The following is a 24,664-nucleotide window of genomic DNA, read 5'->3' as shown; positions in this document are numbered from 1 at the left end:
TTTGTTATTTCTATAGTCCCTGCTCCGAAGAGCTTACAATGTCATTTAGAGAGGACATTTCAGCGTCTAGTGGGTGAAGGCAGTTTCAAAGTGGTGATTTGGCCGCTGCCGGGGGAGAGGCGACACTGCGGTAACGGAAGCGTGAGGAGACGGTTCAGACTCTCGGGCCTGTCGCGCGCGTTTTCCCGCGCAGCCGTCTTGAGAGGCCACGTGCCCAGCGCTCCGCCAATCAGAGGCAAAGCAAGGAAAACGTCCGCCCGCTCCCGTCACGTGACTGGCGCTGCGCCGTCACGCGCTCCGGCCTCGCGCGCAGCCGCTTCCGTTTCCCCTTCCCCGCCCCCCCCCCTCGTCCCCGGCTCGCGCATCATGGAGAGCGCCCAGGCTTCCCCGGAGGCCGAGCAGGACGTCCAGCGCCTGGCCGACACCCTCCGCGCCCGCCTCCGCCGCTGGGAGGCGCTGCTCGCCGAGCTCCAGCGCCTGCTGGTCTGGGAGCGGCCGCTCTACAGCCTCCTCACGGCCGCCGCGCTCAACGGAGCCTTCTGGTAAATAAGGGGGGGGGGGAGGGGAGCCCCTCCCCCAACAAGCCCAAAGGGGGAGGAGCCACTGGAGGTTGAGCAACTCGGGGACTTTGGCAGCTTTTGAAAACTCCCCCAAAGGGTAGACAATTCCCCTAATAGTCAAGACTGGACCCAGGGGACAAGATCATGGAGAAAGTGGAGAGGGACAGATTGAGAGCCAATGCTAGCAAGTTCTTCTTCACCCAAAGGGTGGTGGACGCCTGCAATGCGCTTCCAGAGAGCCTCATACCACAGAGTACGCTACTGGGGTTCAAGAAGGAAAAGGGGATAGATAGAGGATCACTATACAGGTCCTGGACTGGATGGACCTCTGGTCTGACCCAGCAGAGGCACTGCTTATGTCACCAGTAAAATCGATAGAATGGAATATTTCAGTACCATTAATACTGCCGCCAGGTACGGTGGAAATGCCATTGGTTGTTGAGTGACGTTCACTAGGGGGGGGGGGGGCCCATAGTTCAGTGACTACGGTTTGTCTATTGGATTCTATCACGTGGTGTTCAGACGTCCAATTATGCTAATTGCTAGTAGGATATTAAGTAAGGATTTCTGCCAACTGGATAGAAAATCTCCATTCGCCAGAGTTCTGAAAATGAGTATATCGCTGTTGAGTTCAGATTGTAACGAGAGAATCTGGTTGATCATACGCCACACTTGACACCAAAAGATAGCAATATTAGGGCAAGAAAAATCACGTGATGTAAGTCTCCCGAGTCCGAGTGCCAGCAGATATTAGAGCACGGGTGGGGAAACTGGTTCTCGAGGGTCAGAATCCAGTTGGATTTTCTGGATTTTCCCAATGCATATGCATTGAAAGCGGTGCATGCAAATAGATCTCATGCATATGCATTGGGGAAATTCTGAAAACCCAACTGGATTAAGAACATAAGAAGTGCCTCCGCTGGGTCAGACCAGAGGTCCATCGTGCCCAACAGGTCCAGGACCTGTATAATAGTCCTCTATCTGTACCCCTCTATACCCTTTTCCTTCAGAAAATTGTCCAATCCCTTCTTGAACCCTAGTACCGTACTCTGTCCTATCACGCCCTCTGGAAGCACATTCCAGGTGTCCACCACCCGTTGGGTGAAGAAAAACTTCCTAACATTGGTTTTGAATCTGTCCCCTTTCAACTTTTCCAAATGCCCTCTCGTTCTTGTGGTTTTTGAAAGTTTGAAGAATCTGACCCTCTCTACTCTCTCTATGCCCTTCATGATCTTCTAAGTCTCTATCATATCCCCTCTAATTCAATTCTCCAGGGAAAAGAGCCCAAGTTTCTCCAGTCTCTCAGTGTATGAAAAGTTTTCCATACCTTTTATCAAACGTGTCGCTCTCCTCAACCCTCTCGAGTATCGCCATATCCTTCTTAAGGTACGGCGACCGATATTGGACACGGTACTCCAGATGCGGACGTACCATCACCCGATACAATAGCAGGATAACTTTTTTCATTCTGGTTGTAATACTTTTCTTGATAGTACCTAGCATTCTTAGTGGCCGCTGCGCACTATGCCAACAGCTTCATTGTCATTGTCTTGTCCACTATTACCCCCAAGTCCATTTCTTGAGTACTCTCACTCAAGGACCGGAGTTGCATTTGAGTCTAGGAGGCCAGCTCGGAACATCTTATTCGGAGTCCAGAAAGCTTTATACGATAAAAATATAAAGACTGGGAGACACCAGAGGATGCTGTGAGGCAAAGAATCTTGGTAAAGTTTGTTTCCCATTTCTTTGAGGAACCTGTCTAAGATGTCTCATTGGACCATACATCTGTGGATCTTTTAGACCTGGGATAGAGTTTGGAGCGTAATTCTTTATAGAAAATGGATCTGCACTGTCGAGTGAATTCTAAACAAGAAAATGAGAGAAAAGCGGACAAATTAGGATATTCGGAGAAGAAAGGTGAGCATTTCTTAATGCAGTGAGATAGTTATAGCTAGTAGAAAAATTCTGGCACGGGAATAGCAAACTTAATTATAATATGAGAGAAGGACAAGAGGATATTATCAAGAACCTGATCCAACAACCAAATCCCTCTGTTCATCCAAGAACGCCAATGAATAGGTTGATCGTCAATTTGGAGTTCACAATTGTACCAAAGGGGAGATGAAGTGGTGTGCCATCTATTTTGATGAGTAATTGAATCAAAATGTTGGATCGCATGAACTGTGGCAATAATAGTAGTGGATGTATCAGGAATCATATGTAGTTGAGCATATGGTAAACATGAAAGTGAGATAGGAGAGACTAAGAAGGACGTAAGAAGACTTGAGGCGGTCCAGAGGAGAGCGATGAAAATGATAGGAGGCTTGCGCCAGAAGACGTATGAGGAGAGACTGGAAGCCCTGAATATGTATACCCTAGAGGAAAGGAGAAACAGGGGAGATATGATGCAGACGTTTAAATACTTCAAGGGTATTAACGTAGAACAAAATATTTTCCAGAGAAAGGAAAATGGTAAAACCAGAGAACATAATTTGAAGTTGAGGGATGGTAGTTTCAGGGACAATGATAGGAAATTCTACTTTACCGAGAGGGTAGTGGATGCCTGGAATGCGCTCCCGAGAGAGGTGGTGGAGAGTAAAACTGTGACTGAGTTCAAAGAAGCGTGGGATGAACACAGAGGATTTAGAATCAGAAAATAGTATTAAATATTGAACTAAGGCCAGTTACTGGGCAGACTTGCATGGTCTGTGTCTGTGTATGGCCGTTTGGTGGAGGATGGGCAGGGGAGGGCTTCAATGGCTGGGAGGGTGTAGATGGGCTGGAGTAAGTCTTAACAGAGATTTCGGCAGTTGGAACCCAAGCACAGTGCAGGGTAAAGCTTTGGATTCTTGCCCAGAAATAGCTAAGAAGAAAAAAATTTAAAAATTTAAATTGAATCAGGTTGGGCAGACTAGATGGGCAATTCGAGTCTTTATCTGCCATCATCTACTATGTTACTATGTTCTATAGCAAGACAAACAGATTGTATAACGCCTGTCAGTCTTCTAAGCGGTTCCTACATAATAAAATAGGGTAAAATACATTAAAACATACAGGACCTACTGGAATGATAGGATTAAGGTAAAGAATTACATTATAAAATAGGAAAGAGAACCATATAGGGGAAATACAAAAGGAAGGGTCACAATATACAATTCTATGAACCTGTGTTGACTGCCTAATTTCATAAAGCTTTGTATCGCAGCATCAGTTCTGCATGCCGATGGGGAAAAAAATCCTGCAGAACTGCTGCAATACAAACCTTTATAAAATTAGGCAGTCAACACATGCACATAGAATTGTACATCATAACTCCTGAAGAAAGCACTTTGCTAAGTGCCACAATGCTGGCCATGTTGAGTCGGTTTTCAGAAAATTCCTGAATAAAGTCCCTGAATGAAAGCATTCCATGTGGAAATATCTCTGCATCCCTACTTTTTTTGACCCTTTTACATATATACAAGTACCTCTTTTGTTCCTAGTGAGCTCATAATCTAAATCTTGTACTGGGTCAATGGAGAAATAGGTGAATTGCCCAGGGTCACAAGGAGCTGCAGTGGGAATTGAACCCAGGTTCTCAGCCTACTGCACTAATCATTAGGCTGCTTCTCCACCAACAAGGATAGAGTCCACCTCAACTAGGATGGAATCAGGCTGCTGGGGCTACCGTGAGAATGGGTTACTAGGCTTCTTGGTTCATTGGTCTGATCCAGTAAGGCTATTCTTATGTTCTTATTTTAAAAGGAGATAGCTTAAAAGCTACTCTAAGATGGGGTGGGAAGGAATACCAGCAGTTATCGAGGAACACATGGTTTGGTGTGGAGTATTCTTGAAGGATACTGTTGAAACAGGACATTTATCCACACCCTTATCAGCTTACGCTTGGACTGCTGCAACCCGCTACTCTCAGGCCTTCCACTTAGGCATATCACTCCCCGTCCAATCTGTCCAGAATTCAGCTGCATGACTCATATTCAGTGGGAGTCGCTATACTCACATTACCCTTCTCTTAAAATCAATTGATTGGCTTCCCATCCATTTTTGAACACAATTCAAACTCCTCTTGCTGACCTGCAAATGCACTCACTTAGCCGCCCCTCATTATCTCTCTTCACTTATCTCCCTCTATATTCCCTGCCGTGATCTCCGCTCAGCTGGTAAGTCCCTCCTATCTGCACTTTTCTTCCTCCGCCAACTCCATACTCCGTCCCTTCTATCTTGCTGCGCCATATGCTTGGAACAAGCTGCCCAAATCCCTACGGTGGACTCTTTCTCTGGCAATGTTGAAGGCCCTCTTTGAGACTGCTTTCGACTCCTAAATCCACTTACCTTGGGTTCTGCATCCTTAACTCTATATGTGTCTGTTCAAGTTAGATTATAAGTTCTTCTATTAAAAGTCAACATGGACAGCATTGTGTACGTCTTTCAGCACTATATAAGGGTTCATAGTCATTTGCGCGCCGACATTGCAACGCAGACAATTTGGCGCAAGACACCAGCGCGCCGGCGAAAAACTTACTTTTAAAGAGCTCCGATGCGGGGTGTGAATGGGGAACCCCCCCCCCCAGTTTACTTCATAGTCTTTGCGCTGCCGTTGGAGGGGGGTTTGGGGGGTTGGAACCCTCCATTATAGAGTAAACTTAACTTTTTCCCGATTTTTTCAGAAAAAGTTAAGTTTTCTCTATAATGTGGGGGGTACATCAGAAGTGGAAAGCTTGTGAGGGAATCTGTTGGACCATTAGATCATCAAGGAGCAAAAGGAACACTCAGGGAGGATAAGGCCATAGTGGAGAGACTGAATGAATTATTTGCTTCAGTCTTTACAAAAGATGATGTAAGAGATCTGCCTATACCAGAAATGTTTTTCAAGGGTGATGGTGTAGAGCAGGGGTGTCAAAGTCCCTCCTTGAAGGCCGCAATCCAGTCGGGTTTTCAGGATTTCCCCAATGAATATGCATGAGATCTATTTGCATGCACTGCTTTCATTGTATGCTAATAGATCTCATGCATATTCATTGGAGAAATCCTGAAATCCCGACTGGATTGCAGCCCTCGAGGAGGGACTTTGACACCCCTGGTGTAGAGGAACTGAAAGAAATCTCGGTGAACCTGGAAAACATACTGAACCAAATTGACAAGTTAAAAGAGTGATAGATCACCTGGTCCAGATGGTATACATCCTAGGGTACTGAAAGAATTCAGACATGAAATTACTAATCTGCTGTTGGAGATCTGTAATCTGTCACTAAAGGCTCCTTTTACTAAGGTGCGCTAATGTTTTTAGCGTACCTGCATTGCCGCACGCGCTAACCCCACGCTACGCGCCAAGAACTAATGCCAGCTCAATGCTGGCGTTAGCATCTAGCACGCGCAGCAATGCAGCATGCACTAAAACCGCTAGCGCAGCTTAGTAAAAGGGGCCCTGTAATTGTCCATAGTCATGGGATAGGAAACAATTTTTTATGAATTAGGAATTGGTTATTGGAGAGACAGAAGATAGGTTTAAATGGGAAATGGGAATTTTACATGAAAATAATTCTATAACAAATAGGAGGAAATATTTTTTTCACTCAAAAGAATAGTTAAGCTCTGGATCTTGCTTCCAGAGGAAGTGGTAACAGCAGTTGGCCCAGCAGGGTTTAAAAAAAAGTTTGGCTGAGTTCCTGAAGGAAAACTCCATAGCCTGAAGCAGACATGGGAGAAGCCACTTTTTGCCTTATGTTGTTGTTGTTACTGTGTGGGGTTCTGCCAGGTACTTGTTTCCTGGATTGGCTTCTGTTGAAAACAGAATACTGGGCTAGATTGATCATTAGTCTGACCCAGTATTGATAATCTTATATTTTGATATGCTATAAGAGAAGGGGGGTGAGAAAAGAGGGGTGAAAGCCCCTGCTATGCTAAAAGATGGAGGAGAAGCGGGAGAAGAGCTCTTTGCTATGGTAAAGGTAGAGAGGGAAGTTGCCTGGTTTGCTAGCTGAAACCTGGTTAACCTCAGACACAGACCCTAGAATAAAAGAAGTATGCCCGCCAGGATACAAAATAACAGTAACCTGCAGAGAGAAAAAAAGAGGAGGAGGACTAGCAATAATATTCAAGAACTCCCTAACTCTAAACATACTTGAGAAAACATCCACTCCACAAATGGATTTCCTAGCGTGTCAACTCACAAACCCAACACTAAAAAACTCTCTAAACTGCTTGCTCTGCTACATAACACCAGGAAACTGGACCACAGTGAGACCTGAATTTGAAAACTTCATCTACCTAAACTCACTAACAGCTGAATATAACCTCATCCTAGGAGACCTAAACCTACACCTAGAAGACACAACCTCCACACCAGCAAATAACTGTCTATCCTTCCTCAATGCCTTATCCTTCCAGATCCTAAACCCACAAACCACTCATGAAAAAGGTCATCAACTGGACATTGCTGCATTCATGTCTCACCAACCATCCAATCCAGCAATCCAAACTCCTAACGGAACATGGTCCCCATCCCTATGGTCAGACCACTACATTTATAACTTCAACATCAATTGGACCAAGACCAAACACACACCTCAATCAAAAAAAACCACATATACCTCACGCAAACATATCGACCCAACCATTTTCTGGTCAAATGTAGACGAAACTATCCAAGACTGCGACCCAAAAAACTTCATCTCCCACTGGAAAAATGTATCCACCAACATCCTTGATGATCTGGCACCCCTACAAACCAAAACCAGAACCAGCAGGAAATCAGACCAATGGTTTGATAATGAATTACTCCAACTCAAAAGACAGTGTAGAAGATTAGAAAGAAAATGGAGAAAAAAGAACCAAGATCAAACAAAAACCGACTGGAAAAAAATCAACAAACAATACAAAAATCTACTAAAAGATAAGAGGAAAAGCTACTATACTAATCTCATAGGCACGGAAACCCAAGATTCCAAAAAAATATTCCAAATCCTGAAAGAATTAACAGACACCAAATCATACACTACCACCACTAACACACCTCCACCATCACCCACCCTCTTAGCAGAACACTTCAAGAACAAAATCACCAACACCAGAGCCACACTCATCCTTAATCCATCCCATCAAAATCCAATCACAATCCACCCTACAGGAAAAGAGGCAATCGCAGCAGACAGAATCTGGACTCAATTCCCTAACATACAATGGTCAGAATTCAACAAATTCTACAAAAAATACAGCCATGCCTCCTGTGACCTCAACCATTGCCCCTCATATCTCCTTACCACCTCTAGTGTAAAATTCCGCACCATAACTCTACAATGGATCCAATTCACGCTCACAGAAGGCACATTCCCTGCTGACCTCAGCGAAATTGTCATCACCCCTATCCAGAAAGACCCAAAAGCACCACAAAACCTCCCATCTAACTTTAGACCTATAGCCTCAATTCCGCTATATGTCAAAATTATAGAAGGCCTAGTAGCCAAACTCCTCACCAATTACATAGAGGACCATAACCTACTCCACCCCATGCAATCAGGCTTCAGAACAAACTTCAGCACAGAGACACTACTAGGCTCCCTTATGGATACCGTCAGACAACAACTTAGTACAGGGAAAAAAATGCTACTCATACAACTGGACCTATCGGCGGCATTCGACCTAGTAGACCACAACATCCTTCTACAGATCTTAGATGCAATAGGCATCTCAGATAAAGTATACTCCTGGTTTGAAGGATTCCTAAAACTCAGAACCTACAGTGTAAAATCAAACAAAGAAAAGTCAGAATCCTGGTCAAACCCCTGCGGCGTACCACAAGGATCTCCACTATCCCCTACCCTCTTCAATCTCTACACTGCTTCTCTAGGAACGCATCTGGATAATCTAGGCATAACCTCCTATAGTTATGCGGATGACATCACCATCCTCATCCCATACGATCATTCTAAACCTACCATGACAGACAAACTTCACCAAACACTTGAAGCAGTCACAACCTGGATGGAAAATCACAAACTTAAACTCAACCAAGACAAAACCAAATTCATCCTCCTAGAAAATGACAAGATCCAAACCACAACCATCCTAGACATAAACACAACCAAATATCCCATCCAAACCACCATAAAACTACTAGGCATGACCATAGACAGATGCTGCACAATGCAACCGCAAATAAATAAAACAATTCAAAAATCATTCGCAATCATGAGAAACCTGAGACAAGTCCGAAAATTCTTTGAAAGAACACAATTCCAACTTATAGTACAATCCCTAATACTAGGTATATTGGACTACTGTAACATACTCTTCCTTCCATGTCCTGCAACTACGATAAGACAACTCCAAACAATCCAAAATACAGCTTTGAGACTCATCTACTCATTGAAAAAACATGACCACATCACTGAAGCCTTCATCAACTCACACTGGCTCCCAATCCAAGAAAGAATCCAATTCAAATTCTACTGCATATTATTTAAAACCCTACACGGAGACAGCCCATCATACCTGAACAATCGCCTCATCCAAGCACCCAGTACCAGACACAGAAAAACACACTCCCCATTCATACCCCCCCCAATCAAAGAAGTAAAAAGAACAAAACTACACGACGGCCTCCTAGCCACTCAAGCCGCAAGACTGGACAACCAGATCTCCAACCTCCTGATGACCACCCCAGACTATAGGACGTTCAGAAAAGAAATAAAAACCACACTTTTCAAGAAATTCCTGAAACAGCAATAACAACACGACCTCTAAATGCTCTTAAGATCTACAACTTACCTCTCTAGCTAATCATTGTAATTCTATCTTTTTAAATTAACCTTTTGTAATCCGCCTTGAACCGCAAGGTAATGGCGGAATAGAAATCCCTAATGTAATGTAATGTATCAAAATTTAAATAAAACTTTCCCTCCTTTAGTTTACAGTTTACATGCTGGAAGGTGGGGGAGACAGGAAGAGGCGAAAAGCCCTTTACGATGCTAAAGGAGGAAGAGCTCTTTAGCAAGCAAAGGAGAAGGGAGGAATGAAAGAGCATATTACATTAGTGACTTCTATTCCGCCAATACCTTGCAGCTCTAGGCGGATTACAAAAAAAGATAACTGGACATTTCCAGGAAAATTACAGTGCTGTTTACATGGTTGAGACTTTGATGGGAAATTTACAAGAGTGGGGATAGTCATGGAGATGTGTTATGATAAATTTTTTGAATAACAAGGTTTTGATTTCTTTTGAAGTGCTGGAAGAGGAGGCACAAGCCACATGACAGTCTAAGTGGTTGTGAAGGAAAAGGTTTCTTGCAAACCTTAGTGAAGAATATAATAATCCTCTTTCAAGCTGAGAGGGGAAGAGTGAGAAATAGTCTATGCCAACTGAAGAGTTGGCTGGGAAGAGACCCTTACCAAACTAAAACATGGACCATGTAGGAAGAATGCCAAGTGAATGGAGGAAGCATAAAGGAAGAACCCACTACTAAACTGTGGGGCTGGGGTGGGACCAAATGGCCCCGGTCAAGTAATTGGATATAGGTAGGCAGAGCCCATTTGCAAGCTAATGGCAAGGTAGCTCCATGTGTAACCAAGTTGGGCTGATAGAAATAGTCCTGCCATTATAAAGGTGGGACCAGTCCTCTGAGGAGTCATAGGATGGGAAGAAAAGAAAGAATGCTGCTGAGGAGGGAGACCAACAACTCTTCATGAAGAGGTAGCATATGTACTCTTCAGCCTCCTGGATCCTCTCATGTCTGAATCAGATTTGTAATGGATACAATAGACACTTTCTTGAGCTCCTTCAGAATCCCATCAGATTGCAAAGCCTCGGTGCATTTTGTTCCTTCTAGTGTAAATACTGAGTCAAAAGTGTTGGCCTCTTCTAATCCTGCAGTATTATTCTCCTTGAAGAGTTTTCTTATTTACTTACATGTGTAAAAATATTATCCTGTTTGTACTGACTAAGCAATAGTCTTATTTCCTTTCTTCTTTCTGTTTAGATGTATTTTTTGAATGCTTTGCTCTTTCTCATATCTCTTCAGTGAACCACAGGAAGGGAAAGAAAACAGAGACTGTTAACATGCCTGATACTGTCCATAGTTTCTCTCTGCCTCTTAAGACTCTTCCCCTCCCTTCATAGATGGCTCACAGGCCAAATTGAGGTCCCTATCCATAATAAAAATAAAAAAATACTGATAAGATACCAAAAAGAGAATTTCAATAATTATATAAAAAATGCTTGTTGCTATGTAGATGCACTAATTAAGAAGAACATGTGGGATGCCGCAGGGCTTGGTGCTTGGACCCGTGCTCTTCAACACTTTATAAATGATCTAGACATTGGTATGACGAGTGAGGTGATTAAATTTGCGAACGATACAAAGTTATTCAGAGTAGTGAAGACACAGGGGGATTGCGAAGATCTGCAACGTGACATAATCAGGCTCGAGGAATGGGCATCAACATGGCAGATGAGGTTCAACGTGGATAAGTGTAAAGTGATGCATGTAGGTAACAAAAATCTTATGCACGAATACAGGATGTCCGGGGCGGTATTTGGAGAGACATCCCAGGAAAGAGACTTGGGAGTTATGATCGACAAGTCTATGAAGCCATCCATGTAATGTGCGGCAGTGGCAAAAAGGGCGAACAGAATGCTAGGAATGATAAGGGGATCACAAACAGATCGGAGAAGGTTATCATGCCGCTGTACTGGGCCATGGTGCGCCCTCACCTGGAGTACTGCGTCCAGCACTGGTCACCGTACATGAAGAAGAGGACATGATGCTACTTGAAAGGGTCCAGAGAAGGGCGACTAAGATGGTTAAGGGGCTGGAGGAGTTGCCGTATAGTGAAAGATTAGAGAAACTGGGCCTTTTCTCCCTTGAACAGAGGAGATTGAGAGGGGACATGATCGAAAAATTCAAGGTCCTGAAGAGAATAGACTTAGTAAATAAGGACAGGTTGTTCACCCTCTCCAAGGTAGGGAGAACGAGAGGGCACTCTCTATAATTGAAAGGGGATAGATTCCGTACGAACGTAAGAAAGTTCTTCTTCACTCAGAGAGTGGTAGAAAACTGGAACGCTCTTCCGCAGGCTGTCATAGGGGAAAACACCCTCCAGGGATTCAAGACAAAGTTAGACAAGTGCATGCTGAACCAGAACATATGCAGGTAGGGCTACTCTCAGTTAGGGCGCTGGTCTTTGACCAGAGGGCTGCCACATGAGCGGACTGCTGGGCACGATGGACCACAGGTCTGACCCATCAGCGGCAATTCTTATGTTCTTATGGTTGTATTTGACCATAAGGCCTCCCCCTTTCCCTGATTTATCCAATATACTTCTACTGTATTATTGCTACTTCTTGGAGAAGCCACTGCTTGCCCTGGGATCGCTAGCATGGAATCTCGCTACTCTTAGGAATTCCACATGGAATGTTGCTACTATTTGGGGTTCTGCAATGTTGCTACTCTTTGAGATTCTGGAATATTGCTGTTATTTGGGTTTCTGCCAGGTACTTGTGACCTGGATTAGCTACTGTTGGGCTAAACAGACCCAGTATGGCTGTTCTTATATGTTCTTAAATCTGTGCAAATGTTTTGAAGATTCTGCATATTTCATATGTAATTTTGTTTTGTACATAATTCCTTCTCGTCCCCCAGGAATGAAATCCCCCCTCCAGCTTTTTCCCTCATTAAGTTCTACCCTCTCCAGCTCTCTCACCTTTCCCTTCCCTGATAGGTTCAGCCCCCCAGATCCCTCTGCTTCTTCTACCCTCGCTTTGTGTTCTACAGTTCTCACCCCTTAGCATCTGTCTTTTAACTCCCAGCAATAGCCCAGTTCTGTCTGTCCCCAGAGTCCACCCCCAGGTGCATACCCATACCTCTGGTTATTTTATTTATTTATTTATTTATTCATTCATTCATTCATTCGTTCAATTTTCTATACCGTTTTCCCAGGAGAACTCAGAACGGTTTACATGAATTTTTTCAGGTACTCAAGCATTTTTTCCTGTCTGTCCTGGCAGGCTCACAATCTGTCTAATGCACCTGGGGCAATGGGGGGATTAACTCCCACTTTTACAAAACTACGAAAGTGTTTTAGAGTCAGCTGGTGCACTGAATTCTCTGCTCTGTTCCTGACACTCAGAGTTCCTGCGGTTTTGCAAAAGGGGGGTAAATGACTTGCCCAGGGTCACAAGGAGCAACGTGGGTTTGAACCCACAACTTCAGGATGCTGAAGCTGTAGCCACACTCCCCTATTTCTCCCCCTTTCCGGGCATACATCACATGGAGCTTTCACCAGTTCCAGAAAGAGAGAATCCGAGTCATGAAGCCATCCAGAGTCTGCTAATGGTCACCTGCACTGAATCCTGCATGAGAGGTGCACAGTTCTGCAGAATTCTTTCTGTAATGCTACTAGACAAATGTACAAGAGATTGAGCTCTGTTTTAGCAGGGACTATCTGAGACAGACAGATAAAGCAAAGACGAGATTAGAGTTTCTTTTATTAAGGTAATGGTCCCCCATCACAAAGGTATTTTAACTACTAAATTGTTCCTTTGGAAATATGTAACTGCTCATTTTTCTATGTGGGGGGAAAAATAAGTTAGTCTTTCCAACACGTGACTGCTTTTGGTCCCATGAAGTGAAAATTGGCCATTCAGATTTTGGAGCCACAACTTATCATGCTTTCCCAGAGATGGTAACATATGTGTAAAAATTTTCATGCCAGTAAAATCTTGTAAATCAAAATCATGGTAGCTTGAGTTCTAGGACTAATTTGTTTGTACAGTGATGCGAAAAAAGGTCCCCTCATCCCCCCAATTTCTCAGTATGTCAAACTGAACTGATTGCTGATCTCTAAACAAAATGTAATTTCCCCTATTTCTGCTTGGGTATTTCCCTCCCTCTCATACCCCTGTTAACATTGCAAGCTTTTCTGCCCCTTTACCCTCTTGTTCATGATTAACCCTTCTCTAGTTTTACACTTTGCAACCGCATAGATTTACTTGTTAATATTTGTGCTGTATCAAATGAACTGAACTGAACTAATATTAGCTAAAGGGACCTGAGTAAGCACACAATGCAGTTTTCTAGTCAAGTTCAATGTGTCTAGTAGTTCTGTATGCTAGGGTTATGCATCTGATCCCATAGGTTGCTTGCAGAACGCTGTCAATCATCTTTGAACTCCACCTTCTTCCCAGGAAGCTGCTCCTGCCCCCTCAAATTTTCTTCTTCCTGAAGGTCAGGGCTCTTCAGTTTGGAAAAGAGAAGGCTGAGGGGAGATATGATTGATGTCTACAAAATCCTGAGTTGTGTAGAACGGGTACAAGTGGATCGATTTTATTTTACTGCATCAAGGTTTGCAAAGACTAGGGGACGCTTGATGAAATTACAAAGTAATACTTTTAAAACCAATAGGAGGAAATATTTTTTCACTCAGAGAATAGTTAAGCTCCGGAACATGTTGCCAGAGGATGTGGTAAGAGTGGTAAATGTAGCTGGTTTAAAAGGTTTGGACAAGTTCTTGGAGGAAAAGTCCATAGTCTGCTGTTGAGACAGACATGAGAGAACCACAGCTTGCCTTGGATCGGTGGCATGGAATGTTGCTACTGTTTGTTTTTTTTGCCAGGTACTTGTGACTTGGATTGGCTTCTGTGAAGTCGGGATACTGGGCTAGACGGGCCATTGGTTTGACTTGGGCTATTCTTATGTTCTTACATATGCAATGATAGGTGCCATCAATTCGTGTTCAAGTCCTAGTGACTTGATGAACATCATCAAGTTTTCGTGGCAGAATACAGAAGTAGATTGCTGCGCCATCTGTGCAGTATAAATCTGATGTTGTCGCTGTTGTTGCATGAAATGCGATTCTCTGTCTCTAACACTGCCCATCTGCTGCTGCCTAGATGGGTGGTATATCTCTAGTTTGACATCTCCACTGAAACCTGTCCGCCTTGGGAGGCCCTGCTGGTAGTGAAACTACCAACGGCATAGCTTTTAGCTTCTCAGAGTGTGCAAGCCCCAGTGGCACGACAAGTCTATGTATAGTAACTGGAGATATATGTAATACCAATTATTAATAATTTTATAATTCTCTCAGTCTCTATAGAGAATCCATGGCTCTAGAGCAGGCTGCCCTAATGAGCAAGGGTTACTCAGATGCGGTCGTCGCCGCTCTGCTCAGAGCTAAGAAGCCATCGACAGTGGCAGCCTATGCTACTAAGGTCTGGAAGTTCTTTCAGCATTGGTGTGCTTGGATTATGTAGAGCCCTTCAAGCTTCATTTCAGTAGTCCTGGACTTTTTTCAAGAGGGACTTCAGATGGGTCTGTTGGTCAGATTGCTGAAAGTGCAGATATTGGGCTTTTTCTGTTTCCAAGCTTGGGGGAAAGAAGCTCTCTGGACTCTTACCCAAGTGTCGCCTGGTTCATTAAAGGGGTTCTTTGGTTGCGACCTCTGGTGTATCTCCTATTCCCATTCTGGAATCTTAACACCATATTACAAGGTTTCAGTATAACTGTATGAGCCCTTACAGGAGATTTCCCTTCCAAGTTCATTTATGTTTTTATATTCTGCTCATTATAAAACTGAGCAGTGTACAATTAAAAAATGGGGTAAAAAGAATTATTTAAAAGAGAAAATTATTTATACATGACAACAGTATACACATGACACGAAAAGGAAAATAATACAAGGAACAGGGGAAGAACTACATTATCTTGATAGAAAAGAGGTCAAGATGGTGTTTCTGGTGGTGATTACATCAGCAAGACGAGTCTCCAAGTTACAAGCTCTGTCCTGTAGGGAGCTGTTCCTTAAGATTATAGAAGCAGAGCTTTCCTTATGTATGGTTCTGTCCTTTCCAAAAAGTAGTCTGGGCCTTCAAGTCAGTCAGGGAGTCTGTTTGCCCACTTTTCACCCTTTGGGGGTCTAAGAAAAAGGATAAAGCGTTGCATTTGCTGGATGTCAAGCAAGTGTTTCTCCAGTACCTCAAAGATACTTATGAGTTTCACGTATCGGATGCAAAGAAAGGAAGGCTGGCATCTGGGCCTCAATTTCCACATGAATTAAAATGGCCATTACCTCTGCGTATGTGGGCTGTGGTAAGCAGCCGCTGATTGCATTGAAAGTACACTCCACGAAAGAAATTGCTACCTCGCAGGTGGCGATTCGGGTGGTTTCACCCAAGGATATCTGTAGAGCAGTTATATGGTCTATCCTTCATACCTTTACCAGGTTCTATAGAATAGACATAGCAACCAGGAAAGACACCGCTTTTGGGTCCTCCATTTTGAAGGTAGGCTCAGTGGGCCTGCCGTAGACTCAGGGGACTGCTTTGGTATGGCTGTAGCGTTCAGGACCACTAGACACATTGCACTAGAAAGAAAGATTAGGTTATTACCTCGATAATCTTCTTTCTTGTAGATGTGCCCTATAAGTGGTCTTCAACTGCCTTCTGTATTAGGATCAGTCTGGATTTGGAGACTTCTCTATCTCTCAGATAAGCTGAAAAAAATAACTGTGCAAGAAAGTAGTCTGGTTTAAGTCTCTGCTTGATAGCAGGACATGCAAGTAGCAATGAGCTCTATATAATTAGTACTGGTTGCACATAGTTTTGGAATGTGTTTTGATCAATTACTTGACTGTTATGCACGACATAAGAGCAGGACTTGGGTGTGATTGTATCTGATGATCTTAAGGTGGCCAGACAGGTTGAAAAGGTGACGGCGAAAGCTAGAAGGATGCTAGGGTGCATAGGGAGAGGTATGACCAGTAGGAAAAAGGAGGTATTGATGCCTCTGTATAAAACTCTGGTGAGACCTCATTTAGAATATTGTGTACAATTCTGGAGGCCGCACCTTCAAAAAGATATAAAAAGGATGGAGTCGGTCCAGACTACTAAAATGGTGTGTTGTCTTCGTGATAAGGTGTAAGGGGATAGACTTAAAGATCTTAATCTGTATACTTTGGAGGAAAGGCAGGAGAGGGGAGATATGATAGAGTCGTTTAAATACCTACCTAATATAAATGCGTATGAGTCGAGTCTCTTTCATTTGAAAGGAAGCTCTGGAATGAGAGGATATAGGATGAAGTTAAGAGGTGATAGGCTCCGGAGTAATCTGAGGAAATACTTTTTTTACGGAAAGGGTGGTAGATGCGTGGAACAGTCTCTCGGAAGAGGTGGTGGAAAAAGAGACTGTGTCTAAATTCAAGAGGGCCTGGGATAGGCACGTGGGATCTCTCAGAGAGAGAAAGAGATAATGGTTAGTGTGGATGGGCGGACTAGATGGGTCATTTGGCCTTTATCAACCGTCATGTTTCTATGTTAATTGATATGTTTGTTACAGGGATTTTTTCACTGTTTCTCTCCTTCCAGTTGTATCTGTCATTATAGTACTGCTTGATTACTTTTGTACAAACTGAGGGGGAAGGAGCAGTTGCCGGGTAAGTAGGCCGAGTTCAAAGATGATTGACAGCATTCTGCAAGCAACTTGCTAGTTCAGATGCAAGACCTTGGTGTTCAGGACAACTAGACATATCTACAAGAAAGAAGAGTATCGAGGTAAGAACCTAATGTTTCTTTTTAAATCATTACTTCATTTATCCAATCCCCATGTGAAAAAATAACTGCTCCCTTAGATAATCAGTCAGCTGACAACATTTAATTGAAAGTCAGATTAAGTTGATTGAATACTGTAAGGATTGATTGCAGCCAGAACTATGAGAATGGTAAAGTCAACACAAAGTTTCTACAAGAACAGTATGCCATGTCCCAGTACTTGGGTTTCTGCCAGGTACTTGTGACTTGGATTGGCCACTGTTGGAAACAGGAAACTGAGCAAGATGGACCCAGTATGGCGGCTATTTTTATTTTAGAAGATATGAGAAAAAAAAAGTTGTTGAAATGTACCGTATCAGTCTGGAAAGGGTTGCAAAGCCATTTCCAAAACCCTGGAACTACGAAAGCACAGTTCAAATGGAGACGTCTTGGAACAGTGCTGAATCTTCCCAGGAGTAGCCAGCCTGACAAAATTACTCCTGGGCACAAAACATCCCAGAACAACATCTAAAGAACAGCAGGACATTCTAGTCTCCACTAAGGTCAGTGTTCATGACTCTACAATAAGAGACTGGTCAAAAATGGGATTCATGGGAGAGTAGCAAGGTGGAAACCACTGCCGTCCAAGAGCAACATTAATCTTGTCTCACGTTTACAAAACACACCTCGATGACATACAGGCCTTTGGGATAATGTTCTATGCACAGATGAATGAAAAGTGGAACTCTTTGGACAACACAGGTCCCATTATATCTGGTGTAAAGCAAATATAGCGTTCCACAGTAAAAACATGGTAATATGATAACGTAGGAATGCTTTACTGCCCCAGAAACTGAAAAATTTGCCACAGTTGAAGAAAAAATAAATCTACATTGTGCCAGAAACTGCTTAAGGAGAATGTCTGATCATCTGTCCATAAGTCAAAGCTGAAGTGTACCGTATTTTCGCGGATATAACGCGCACCTGTGTAAAACGCGCACAGGGGTATAGCGCGCAGAAATCACGATGATATGTACCAAAACTTTTCTATACCGCGCTCAGGCATATAACGCGCATGATGCCCGACGCTCCTTTCGCCCGCCCTGACTTTCCGTGCGCTGTCCCGACTCTCCGTTCACCCCCCTGACTTCCGTGCACTGCCCTGACTTTCCGTGCGCTGTCCCGACTCTCCGTTCACCCCCCCTGACTTTCCGTGCACTGTCCCCCCTTGAAGTCCTGTCCCCCTTGAAGGTCTGTCCCCATTCTGAAAGCCTGATGCCCCCCCCCCGACGTCCGATACATCCCCCCCCCCCGGCAGGACCACTCGCACCCTCACCCCGAAGGACCGCCGACTCCCCAACAATATCGGGCCAGGAGGGAGCCCAAACCCTCCTGGCCACGGCGACCCCCTAACCCCACCCCGCACTACATTACGGGCAGGAGGGATCCCAGGCCCTCCTGCCCTCGACGCAAACCCCCTCCCCCCAACGACCGCCCCCCCCAAGAACCTCCGCCCGTCCCCCAGCCGACCCGCGACCCCCCTGGCCGACCCCCACGACCCCCCCCACCCCCCTTCCGCGTACCTTTGGAAGTTGGCCGGACAGACGGGAGCCAAACCCGCCTGTCCGGCAGGCAGCCAACGAAGAAATGAGGCCGGATTGGCCCATCCGTCCTAAAGCTCCGCCTACTGGTGGGGCCTAAGGCGCGTGGGCCAATCAGAATAGGCCCTGGAGCCTTAGGTCCCACCTGGGGGCGCGGCCTGAGGCACATGGGCCAAACCCGACCATGTGTCTCAGGCCGCGCCCCCAGGTGGGACCTAAGGCTCCAGGGCCTATTCTGATTGGCCCACGCGCCTTAGGCCCCACCAGTAGGCGGAGCTTTAGGACGGATGGGCCAATCCGGCCTCATTTCTTCGTTGGCTGCCTGCCGGACAGGCGGGTTTGGCTCCCGTCTGTCCGGCCAACTTCCAAAGGTACGGGGAAGGGGGGTGGGGGGGTCGTGGGGGTCGGCCAGGGGGGTCGCGGGTCGGCTGGGGGGGCGGTCGGAGGTTCTTGGGGGCGGGCGGTCGTTGGAGGGAGGGGGGTTTGCGTCGAGGGCAGGAGGGCCTGGGATCCCTCCTGCCCGTAATGTAGTGCGGGGTGGGGGTAGGGGGTCGCCGTGGCCAGGAGGGTTTGGGCTCCCTCCTGGCCCGATATTGTCGGGAAGTCGGCGGTCCTTCGGGGTGGGGGTGCGAGTGGTCCTGCCGGGGGGGGGGGATGTATCGGACGTCGGGGAGTCGGCCGGGCAAGAGGGCTTGGGCTCCCTCTTGCTCCGATCGTGGATGCGGGTGCGGGTGGGAGCGCGTGCGAGCGGTCGTTCGGGGTGGGGGTGCGAGCGGTCCTGCTGGGGGGGTGAATCGGGCGTCGGGCGGGGTGGGAACTATGTTTAAAAACTTTTCTATACCGCGCTCAGGCATATAACGCGCGAGGGGTATGCGCGGTACGTAAAATCACGTATAACGCGCGCGTTATATCCGCGAAAATACGGTAATTGGGATTTGCATCAAACACAAAGGCAAGTCTACACCTGAATGACTGAGGAGAAACAAAATTAAAGTTTTGGACTGGTTTAGTCAAAGTCCTAATGCTGCAATAAACAGTTCATGCATGAAAACCTAAGGGTGGGTCTGAATTAAAACAGTTTTGCAGTTGGTTGCAATTATTCCTGTTAAAGGTGATTCAACCAGTTATTAAGTTTAAAGGCAATTATTTTTTCACATGGGTGTTGAATAACTTTGTTCCTTAAATAAATGGCGTAATATTTAAATACTGTTGTGTTTTACTCAGATTCCCATTTTGTTAAAGATCAAGAATCATTCAGGGTGACACATTTGCAATAATAGAAATCAGAAGGGAGGGGAGGAACTTTTGCCCATCACTTTATAATCTCCATTTTTATTTCAAACTTGATAGCCAGCCTATCACAAAATGTCTAAGGGGCTTACTATAAATCCAGGGGAAAATGGTGTATCAAATATGACATGAATGCGAAGCAAAGGGGGAGAACTGCAATGTTCTTAGAAAAGTGGGGTGTGTTAAAACAAGAGGGAAGAACTCGATGTCTCTTCGGTCCCTCTTGCCGAGCTGTAGCTGAATGGGTAAGGATCAAGGGACAGATGAATTAAGTGAAAACATCTGCAAAGAGGAATAGTGATGTCTGTAACCTGAGATGCAACGAAAGAAGATTCCAGAATTCAGGTCCCTGTATGAAGAAAATAGATTAATGGGTTGTGTCTGAGATAAGGTCACGGAAGGTGGGGACTATCGAGCGGTTCTGATTGACATCTAAGAGTTCTAGGGGAGTTTTGGTTCCATGGATTTTGAATATGAGCAATAAAATTTTGTAGGTGATTTTGTGAGCAATAGGAAGCCAGTGTGCAGATTTTAGCAAGGGGGTGGGGGGGGGGGGGGGGGGACGGACCATGATTGAATTTGCAGTGTCCAGAGTTTTATGAATGAGTTGTAGTCATTTGCAATCTTTGACCCGAATACCATTATATAACGAATTATAGTAGTCCAGTCTGCTAATTGCAAGGAAGTGGACTAGAACATTTAGCGCAGAGGGATGAAGGAGATTATGGATAGAGTGAATGAGTTAAAGATTATAGATGTGCTTTTCACGACAAGAGATCTAGGATGTAAAATTACCAGTAAGTGTAGAGTCTAGAATGACCCCTAGTACTCATGTGCTAGTAACTTACGTAATGGGTGAGGATAATGTTAGTGTTTTTGCTGAAAAGAAGAGATTTTGACTTTGCAGAATTAAGAAGTACTCTATTATTGGGCTGTGTTTACTCATGCTATGCTTTCTTAATCAGTGTTCCTGGAGGCACATCCTGCCAGTCAGGTTTCCAGGATCACTACAATGAGTATGTAGGAGACAGATTTACATACGGTGCATCTCTGCTATATGCATACTTTTGTGGTTATTCTGAAAACCCATTGGTAAGGAGAAGGTTCAGATTGGTAGCACAGGCTACTAGGCTAGATGTGCCATTGGTCTGACCCAGTAAGGCTATTCTTATGTCCTTATGCACCAGTCTAAAGTTTACTACATGTTTATGGTTGTCATGTTAATCTTCTACTGAGGTTATATGCTTCTTTTCAGGTTGGTCTCCTCCACGACCTTGCGGCCCTTTTTCCTTCTCAGTGTTTCTCTTCTGGGATTGCTTGTAATGGAGAGATTGAAGTCTCGCTTCGAGATGGATGTCACAGGTAAAGGAGTTCTGCTTTGGAGATGTTTTAGAGTGTCAAAGGAAAAAAAGGAATATTCTGCATTCGGTATCTGGTCCTTTGTGCGAGTCCAGGGGCAGGTGCCGACCAGCAGTTTTTCACATTGATCAGTGCTGAATATGGATTTATTGCCTTTTAAGACTCCTCATAAGGAAGAAAAAATTGTATTGAAAACTTGTCACATAATCAGATCTCAGTGGCTTGTTTAATTAATGTTCCAATTATCCTTGGGGGGAGGGTTAATATAATGTAAGAGTCTTGATAGATGTTTGTTTGAGAATTAGCATTGAAACTTTTTTTTTTTAATAATTCTTTATTCATTTTCAAATTTGACAAGTGCACAAAATAATATAATTCAGCACTTATCATGAAAGTTTCAAAATTATACGTCTAACTGCACCGAAATTCAAATATGAGAAATATAATATTTATGACACAACTAATAAGTACACATCAAATATGATGCTAATTCTTTTCTATAATACAGCTCATCTTGTAGCTGAGGGGCCAAGTGCAGTTATTAGATGTGGGTAAGATGGATGGTACAGAGTCTGTTGGTATAAACCAGGGATCTCAAAGTCCCTCCTTAAGGGCCGCAATCCAGTCAGGTTTTCAGAATTTCCCCAATTAATATGCATTGAAAGCAGTGCATGCACATAGATCTCATGCATATTCATTGGGGAAATCCTGAAAACCCGACTGGATTGCGGCCCTCAAGGAGGGACTTTGAGACCCCTAGTATAAACAGATTACAGATAGGAGGGATTTACCTGGTGAATGAAGTACACGGGAAGGGAGAGGAGCATAAGGGGGGAGACATTGAGGGGCTACTTGTAAGACATGACTGAGGGGAGATAGGATTGAAGTCTACAAAATCCTGAGTGCAGTAGAACAGGTGCAAGTGGATAGATTTTTCACTCTGTCAAAAATTACAAAGACTAGGGGACACTCGATGAAGTTACAGGGAAATACTTTAAAAACCAATAGGAGAAAAAAAATTTTTTTCACTCAGAGAATAGTTAAACATAGAATATGACGGCAGAAGAGGGCCGGCAACCCAACAAGTCTGCCCACTTAAGAACCCTCACCCCCTGGTGTACCCCTCTTTCATGCATAACTTTGTAGCACCCCCACCTGTTTGTCCCATCGACTTTTGAAGTCGAGTATGCTACTGGCCTCGACCACCTGGCGTGGAAGTTTATTCCATTGATCAATCACCCGTTCATTGAAGAAGTATTTCCTGGTGTCGCTATGAAATCTTCCCCCCCTAAGTTTTAGCGGATGCCCTCTTGTTGCCATGGGATCCGTAAGAAAAAAATATTTCTTCCTCCACCTCAATTCGACCCGTGATGTATTCGAATGTTTCTATCATGTCCCCCCTTTCTCTGCACTCCTCGAGAGAATATAAGCGCATTATCCCAGGACAAGCAGGCAGCATATTCCCACACATGGGTGACATCACCGACGGAGCCCCGCAGCGGACAGCCTCGAAAGCAAACTTGCTTGAAGATCTTGATCTTTCGAGCACTGCACCGCGCATGCGCGCGTGCCTTCCCGCCCGAACTAGGGGGCGCATCTCCTGAGAGGATCCTCAGTTCGTTTAATTCCACGGAGACAAGAAGACACGTTTTTCTACATCTCTGCAGCATTGCCTTCTCTTCACCGTGGCTGTTTCTTTTCTTTCAGTAAAGTTCGGTCGCTGTGCTCTCCTATTTCTTTTTCGTTTTCTTTTTTTAAAAAAAAAAAATTTTCAATTGTTTCTTTTAATTCTTGTCCGGCCGGTGAGCCTTGGGCCTAGGCCCAATTGCTCCTTCCGTTCGACACGGACTTTATTTTTTCTATGTCCTGGCCTCTCACCGGGTTCAAACGTTGTCGTCAGTGTAATCGTGTGATTTCGGTCACCGATCCCCACTGCCGCTGTCTACAGTGCCTGGGTCCCACTCATTCCCCAGAAGATTATCACCGTTGTTTCACTCTCACTCCATGGGCTTTTTGACGCCGGTGCACTCAATTTTTTTCAACTTTTCGGAGTAATGGAGCAACCTTCGGATTCTACTTCGACCTCGGCAGCTGCCCCGGTCTCGAAGGCTTTGACTCCGACGACATCGACGACTATGGTCTCGAAGGCTTCGACCCAGGCTCTGGCTGGAGCTTCGGTCTCGAAGGCCTCCACCTTGCCTGCTTCGGTTCCCTCGAAGACGGTGTCATCTGCGAAGTCTTCTATGGGGGGTAAGTCTCCGGGTTCTCTTTCAGGTACCGTACCCAAGAAGCCACCAGAGTCCTCTGCACGTCCATCTTCCAAGCGTACCTCCAAGATAAGGGAATACTCACCTTCGAGGTCGCCCTCTTCAGAGCGTACTGCTGCACCTACGAGGTCAGAACCTTCTGTCTCGGTGCCGATGCTGGAGGACATGTTGAAATCTATACTCACCACTCAGATTTCCTCCTTAGTGGCTCAATTGGTCCTGTCTTCGACCTTGCCTCGGACTGATCAGCCTGTCACCCAACCAGAGCTTCCAGTATCTCGAGGCCGATCCAGGACACCGAAGAAAATTTCTTCATCTGATTCTTCTCCAGACTCACCTCCTCCGAAGCACCGGTCGAAGCATTCGAGACCTATTGCTTCCAAGCTTCGGAGGGAGTCTTCGGCATTGGATATCGAGACTTCTCTGCCTCATTCTTCGAAGCAGAAGCACGGATCTCGACACCATCGCGCATCGACTCGAAGTCCTTCTCGACCGAAGACTCCACCGTCAAAGCCACCCCGTCGAGACAGTTCACCACAGACCTCGACTCATTTGGTACCACGTACACCTGGTACTTCTCCATCCAGGAGCCTTAAGAGAAAACATTCTCTTACTCCACCTCACAGTGCAGCTTCTTCTGTGACTCTACGTCTAGACTCAGAACCACTTTCATCATATTCCAGAGAGGCTTCTCCCTCATACTCAGCTCTTCCTAAATCTCGCAGTGTATCTCCTGAGGAAGCGTCTGATTCCAAATCCATTTCTTTTGCCAAATTTATATTTGATATGGGACAAGCTCTCAAACTGGATCTTCATTCAGATTCTAAGTATACTCCTGAATATTTAGCAGATATGGAGCTTCCTCATCCACCTAAAGAGTCCCTCAGATTACCTATGACTCCTGTTCTGAAACAAACCTTTGTTCGTAATATGGAGACTCCTTATTCCATCACTGCCATTCCATCTAAATTGGAATCCCGTTATCGAACAGTTCCATGTAAAGGTTATGAAAAGTCTCAACTATCTCATCAATCCCTGGTAGTAGAATCCTCTTTAAAGGAAGCACATCCTTCT

General features: G+C 44.9%; 1 protein-coding gene across 2 annotated transcripts in view; it reads left to right on the top strand.

Annotated features, from left to right (window-relative positions):
• The first annotated feature begins 320 nt into the window (after positions 1 to 320).
• Positions 321 to 24,664, top strand: part of RETREG2 (reticulophagy regulator family member 2) — a 75,303-nt gene continuing 50,959 nt past the window's right edge. The window contains exons 1-2 of one of the 2 annotated variants that reach the window (XM_033945806.1): positions 321 to 542; positions 21,220 to 21,326. In XM_033945806.1, the coding sequence (XP_033801697.1) occupies positions 367 to 542; positions 21,220 to 21,326 (283 nt within the window). In that variant the 5' untranslated portion in view covers positions 321 to 366. Of the gene's footprint in view, positions 543 to 12,697; positions 12,915 to 21,219; positions 21,327 to 24,664 lie in introns of those variants that run through there. The other variant, XM_033945807.1, reaches the window with a different exon arrangement.

This window comes from Geotrypetes seraphini, chromosome 5 (assembly GCF_902459505.1).
Source record: "Geotrypetes seraphini chromosome 5, aGeoSer1.1, whole genome shotgun sequence".
Classification (NCBI taxonomy): Eukaryota; Metazoa; Chordata; class Amphibia; order Gymnophiona; family Dermophiidae; genus Geotrypetes; species Geotrypetes seraphini.
Note: the sequence above shows the minus strand (reverse complement) of the source record. Positions and strands in the feature narration are given on the sequence as shown.